We start from the raw sequence: 6,775 nt of genomic DNA on the forward strand, positions 1-6,775 counted from the left end.
GATTTTGGCAGAACTTGCTGAGTTTCCCCAGTAATATCATGAAGAAACAAAAGCAGAAATTGCTGGAAAGGCTCAGCAAGTCTGGCAATGTCAGTGGAGAGAAATCATATTTTCTCCAGCAGATTTTCTAATTTTATTTCTGATTTCCAGCATCAAATTCTTTCAGTTTTTACTTAATATCTTTAAAGCTTTAATCAGATTGTCCCCTAACCCAACATCTATAGAAAACAGGTCTAATTTTATAATCTCTGCTCATAACTTTAACCTCTGAAGTCAAGGTATCATTAGGCCCAATATATCATTCCAGAGGTGTGGTTTCTTGTAGATTCACCAAGTCAGGCACTGCCAGGGACCCGAATTCGATTTGACCTTCGGGCGACTGACTGTGTGAGGTCTGCACCTTCTCCCCTGTCTATGTGAGTTTCCTCCCACCTCTGCAGGTTGGGCGGTATTGGCCGTGCTAAATTGCCCCATTGTGTCCAAGAATGGGTCGGCCAGGCAGATTCGCGATGGGAAAGGCAGGGTTATAGGGACGGGGGATGTGTCTGGGTGGGATGCTCTTCGATCGGAGGGCTGGTGTGGGCCGAATAGCCTGTTTACACACCGGAAACAAAAATGCTGGAGATCACGCAGCGTCAGTGCGATGAAGTGTCATTTCGACACGTTACCTTGCTCTCCTTTTCTTTCTCTCTCTCTCTCTATGGGTACTGCCTGACCCGCTATAATCTCCAGCATTTTTTTGTTTGTTTTCAGTACAAATTCCAGCATCCCCAATCCTATTGGGATTCGGAGTGCTGCAAGTCCTCTCCAGCAACCAGCCTCCCTGCCGATAGATGGCAGTGGCTTCTCGCCGAGGAGCGCGGGTGGGGGGGCAAAAGCGTAACATCTTGAGCCGTGGCCCCGCCTTATCCTCTCGCCCCGCCCAACCCCGCACACGGACACCGCTGAATAAAGACGGATCAGGTCGGCCCGCCTCCTTACCCAGTCCGACTCTCCGATTGGCCGGAACGGCCCGCCTCCTTACCAGGTCCGACCCTCCGGTTGGTCAGAACGGCCGTCCATCAATCGGTTAGTCGACGGGCCTCCTCGGTCGACGCATTTCCTGTTCTAAAAGTTCCTGCAAAGCTCCCAGAGAGAAAGAAACACAGCCTTTCCCCTACTGCTCTCCCCACCAAAACAAACAAAACAAAACCATCCCGGACGCGGAATGAGATGAAATAAATACTTTTAAAACGTGCAAGTGAACCCAGCCCACAAGCGACGCACCACCCTGTCCCTCCGAACGCCACTGGGCGACTGGCGGCCGGGCACCCGCGAGCGCGAGCCAACAACCTCCTGGAACCTTCCAGAGTCCGGTGACCGTTACTATTAAAGCGAGGCTGCATTGGCCGTTTTATTTTCAAAATAAATTAAAAAATAAAACACGTCTACGGGGGCCAAACAACTGTCAAGAAAAAAAAAAGAACCACTACGTTTTCTCTTCACCGTTTTTACCCCTTTCCCTGGTTAGAAACTGGACCCATTGAGGAGCCTGGCGCGGAGCGAGCTTGGAGCGGTGAGTGTCTTCTTTCGCTTTCAAATTAGGTTTGATGTTTTTCCTTCAAAAAACTATGTAGTTAAGTGCGTTTGAAATCCTGGTAACCACCCGTTTTCGGTTTCCAGGTAACTCATGTCGCGTTTGTTTTGATGAAAACCGAAAGAACTGCGGATGCTGCAAATCGAGTTTACCTTGTTTTTGGTGCATACACATCCAGTCGTTTTCAAATTTATTTTGTATTTCTTTCAGTTCGCTTTTTTAAAATCTGGAATTGCCATTCTTGTGTTTTTTTTTTGAAAAAATTGAATAATTGCACTCTAAACTTAAAGCATCAGCTTTTTCTTTGGCAATGTGTTAATTCTTATTTTGAAAGTTTTGTGTGTTTATGTGATGTTTGTTTGCATGTATTTAGAAGTTCACTTGGCGTTATTTTAATTTGTTTTTAAACTTTTAAAATGTTGACATTTGATTTTACACAAGTTTTACATTTAGAAAAGTCGTATATTTTAAGATAACAATATTGAATTTACTATTTATAAATTGTGTACACTTTACAATTTTCTTACCAATTTTTAAAAGTCTTGCTTCAGATTATTAAGAATTACTGTGTTTGCAGCATGGTATCAGGCCATTCAGCCCATCGGGGACATACCCATGTTTATTCCCTAAAAAAGCCTTCTCCGCACCTTCACCTTGTCTCTAAAACACATTCTTCTATTCTTTCTCCCTCATCCAGCTCCCCCTTTAAATTCATCCATTATGTTTGCCTCAATCTCATCTCACCGTAGCAAAGTTCACATTCTGACCGCTCTCTAGGAACAGAAATTTCTCTTTCCTTCCCCTGTTGAGTTTACCAGTTTTATATGTTGATGTGATGGATATTTTCTTTTTCAAAATTTATTTGAGTTCAAAAGTTCACTAGGTGTTATTTTACTTTGTTTTTAAATTTTTAAAATGTTTACATTTGATTTTACACACATTTTACATTTAGAAAAGTCATGTACTTTGAGATGACCATATTGAATTTCCTGTTTGTAAACTGTGTATATTTTCAAATTACCTTCCAATTTTTTAAAAGTCTTGCTTCAGATTATTAAGAATTACTGGGTCTGTAGCGTGGCTCCAGACTGTTCAGCCCATTGAGGCCATAAAATAACCTTCTTCACTCCTCCTTTATCTCACCCCCAAAAACACATTTTTCTATTCCTTTCTCCCTAATCCAACCCCCCCACTTTAAATTCATCCACGGGGGTGGTAAGGTGGCACAGTGGTTAGCATTGCTGCCTCACAGCACCAGGGTCCCAGGTTTGATTCCAGCCTCAGGCAGCCATCTGTGTGGAGTTTGCACATTCTCCCCGTGTCTGCGTGGATTTCTTCTGGGTACTCTGGTTACCTCCCACAGTCCAAAGATGTGCAGGTCAGGTGAATTGGCCATGGTAAATTGCCCATAGTGTTAGGTGCATTAGTCAGAGGGAAGTGGGCCTGGGTGGGTTACTCTTCGGAGGGTTGATGTGGACTGGTTGGGCCGAAGGGCCTGTTTCCACATTGTAGGGAATCTAATCTAATCACTATATTTGCCTCAACCACATCTTGCAGTAGCAAATTTCATATTCTCATCACACTCTGGATGAAAAGGCTTCTTATCCTTGTTGAACTTAGTAGTAACTATTTTGCCTTGATCAACCCTGATTCTGGTCTCACCTGCAACTGAAAACACATGGATAAAGCCTTTCCAAATCCTAAGCACCTCATTGAGGTTGTCCCTTAGGCTTGCTCCTCATTTCCTGATGGGCATAGTTCCTCCATTCTGGTATAATTGTAAAATATTTAATTTTCCAATCAACTTTGAAATGTACATTATGTTCAAAATTTTTCCCTTTAAAACATATTGAAAAAGCAGATGTACATCCCTGAATCAGCTCATGTCATTTTACAATATTTCATAGATGCACAAATAGGAATAGTTTGAAGGGATATGGGCCAGGAACAGGCAAGTGGGATTGGTTTAGTTTGGGATTATGTTTGGCATGGACAGATTGGACTGAAGAGTCTGTTTCCATGCTGTTTGACTCTAAGCATTTTTATAATGCAAGTTAGGCATTTAAAATTAATTTATTTTTTCCCATTTAAAATTCCAGTTTTTTTCTTTTAAGTAGTTTGATTTTACATGCATTACAAGAGTTTTACTCTGCTCTTACAGGAGGCCATTTGGCCCATTGTACATCTACTGGGTCTCTAAGACTAATGCACCCAGTGCTGCTCCTTTACCTTCTCCCATAGCTTTGTTCATCCTTTTTGATTAATAATCATATTCTCTCTTGAGAATAAACCTACCTCCACTACATTTTCAGGCAGTGTAGTCCAAATCTTTAACCACTTGCTGTGTGAAAAATGTCTCCTCCTGCCACCGTTTCATTTTTTTGTTAGTTACCTCAAACTGTACCTGATCCTTCCACTCATTGGGATCTTCAATTTAGGCTATTTAATTATAAATCCATTTCAATTCTCAGTTGAACTGACATAAACTGCTTTCAATTTTACATCAGTTATTTTAATTCAGAATGTTTCCTTTCGTCAAACAAAATCATGTTGCAGCTTTATAGCAAATATTGCTTTTAAACTGAGTTCTGACTTCTGACAATATGGAAGTTGTACCGGGATTTCAATATTCCATAATGGTGCTTGGGTAAAGATTACAAGCTTAAGCTGTGAAGGACATCCTTCACATTGTGTCTTCTGTTGGGACAGAAATTTGTAATCAGACACTATTAATTCATAGCAGTGGAATTGTAACATTTGTAACTGGGGATAGGGTGGCATAATGGTAATGTCACTGAACTAGTAAATTGGAAGTTCAGGGTTATGCTTTGCAGATATGGGTTCAGATCTTACTCAGGCAGTAATAGTGATGATGAAACAACAAACAATTGTCATAAAAAGCTGCCTGATCTCCTGACGTTGTTTAGGGAGGGAAATCCACCATCCTAAACCAATTTGACCTTCTTGCAGCCTACACCAACAGCAATGTGGATAACTCCTAACGCGTCTCTGAAATGGCCTAACAAACCATCTTTTAAAAGGTGAATAGGGAAGGATAACAAATGCTGACCCTGCAAATGATGACTGCATCTCACTAAATAATAAAGTTATGCAGGTCTGACTATAGTTGTAAATTCTATACTTCCAAATGTGTGGAAGTATTTCAATTCATTGCAAAATTAACATACCAGGACTGGAGGATACAGATCTGTCACTGTATGGCACTGGCATACAGCGCTGCTGGGTACAATATTTGGAAGCAGAGGACAAGTTACACATGTGTTATTATATAACTGTATAATCATACTGGTTGGACCCAGACTGTCATTGTGCAGTTATTTTAACTACCTGTTTGGACATGTTATGACATCTCTGGGGCAGATGGGACTTGAACCTGGACCTACTGGCCAGGGTCAGGAGTCACAGGACACCAGGTTATAGTCCAACAGGTTTATTTGAAATCACAAGCTTTTGGAGCACTACCCCTTTATCAGGTGCACACTTCACCTGATGAAGCGGCAGTGCTCCAAAAGCTTGAGATTTCAAATAAACCTGTTGGACTATAACTTGGTATCATGTGATCTCTGATCTTGTCCACGCCAGTCCAACACCAGCACCTCTACACTATTGGCCAGAGGTAGAGGCACTACCACTGTGCAACAAGATCCTTCTCTCATATTGTGTAAACCTAAGATTCAGTATTAGTGAGCATAGATTTGTTTTGTACAACTGTTTGGTGCAAGTGCTTATGGATCGGTTCTGTGTGACTGGTGTAGAGTATTGATGGATGTTTGCTCTGTATAATGGGTATAGTGCTCAAAGTTTGGGAGAAGATTCATCTTCTGGCTGCTGGGTGCAGATTCATCCTTGTATGATCTGGGGTCGTAATACTGGTGGATACAAGTCTGTTCCTGTGCAGTGCTGGTTATGGTGGTTGGTGGAAATAGGCCTAGAGGGTGGAGATCATGGTGCTGGTGAATGCAAGTCTATTGCTGCATGATGGGGTATATGCTGCTGGTGAATACTAGTTTATCCCTGTGTTATGGGGTCACAGTATTGGTGAGTGCAGCAATGTTTCTGTACAATGGTATTGGTGCTGATGGTGCAGGTCCCTCCCTGTGTGAGGGGATCGCATTGCTTATGAGTGCAGGCCTGCCCTATGTGATGGGCATCACATTCTGGTAGATACAGCTCTGTCTCATTACCATGAGGGTACGAACACAGTGCTGGTGAGTACAGGTCTATCCCATTTTGTGTGTGGCTACATTGACCTCTTCAGAAAACTCAGATCTTTGCAGGATTGAGAACTAAAATCCATTTTCTTCCACTTAAGAATCTAATGATAATAACACTTTGAACCTCCATCTTATTGAGTACAGGTATTTCTATATAACAGATGTACATCTTTTGTATTGTGGGTGCACATTTGTATTGTATGACCTAGTGGGCACACATTTGTTCCAGTATGACTGGTGGTGGTGGTGGGGCAGGGGGAAGAGTGCAGTGCTGATGGGCATGTACATGCTCAATATAACTGGGTTGGGTAGTCATGGTGCTGGTGTGTACAAGTCTATCACTATATTATAAGTGGTTACAATGCAGGTGGGAACAGGTCTGTCATTGCATTACACTAGGTGCAGTATAGGTGGATACAGACTGCCATTGTATATTGTTGGAGTATGTTTGTTTTCTATATCTAATGTATGGATACAAATGTATTGATTTTATTTTGACCTTGCAATGATAATTGCACTTTATTTTGAAGGACAATGCCTGGGCAGCAGCCACAGAAAGACAAAGAAAAGGAAGAGGAGAAGGCTGATGAGGAAATGGAGCAGGATTCTCCAGAGAATGAGGAGAGCTCGGATGAGGAGAGCGGCAGTACTTCTGCATCTGAGGAGGAGGGCGAAGACAGCTCAGGTTGGCAAAAGATCTGATTTCAGCCACTTTTTTAAGTACCTTTATTTGAATGTGTGTGGGCGTACACATGTTCAAGATTTTGAATTTCACTATGTATTGTGAATAGAGTCATAGAGATATACAGCATGGAAACAGACCCTTCGGTCCAACCCGTTCACGCCGACCAGACATCCCAACCCAATCTAGTCCCACATGCCAGCACCCAGCCCATATCCCTCCAAACCCTTCCTATTCATATACCCATCCAAATGCCTCTTAAATGTTGCAATTGTACCAGCC

The 6,775-nt window shown here is 42.2% G+C and overlaps 1 protein-coding gene across 2 annotated transcripts in view; it reads left to right on the forward strand.

Moving 5' to 3' along the window:
* The first annotated feature begins 960 nt into the window (after positions 1 to 960).
* The window catches only part of LOC122543848 (breast cancer metastasis-suppressor 1 homolog), a 20,348-nt gene continuing 14,533 nt past the window's right edge, over positions 961 to 6,775 (forward strand). The window contains exons 1-2 of one of the 2 annotated variants that reach the window (XM_043682676.1): positions 961 to 1,555; positions 6,342 to 6,496. In XM_043682676.1, coding sequence (XP_043538611.1) covers positions 6,346 to 6,496 — 151 coding nt within the window. In that variant the 5' untranslated portion in view covers positions 961 to 1,555; positions 6,342 to 6,345. The remainder of the gene's footprint in view (positions 1,556 to 6,341; positions 6,497 to 6,775) is intronic. The other variant, XM_043682675.1, reaches the window with a different exon arrangement.

This window comes from Chiloscyllium plagiosum, chromosome 45 (genome assembly GCF_004010195.1).
Source record: "Chiloscyllium plagiosum isolate BGI_BamShark_2017 chromosome 45, ASM401019v2, whole genome shotgun sequence".
Classification (NCBI taxonomy): domain Eukaryota; kingdom Metazoa; phylum Chordata; class Chondrichthyes; order Orectolobiformes; family Hemiscylliidae; genus Chiloscyllium; species Chiloscyllium plagiosum.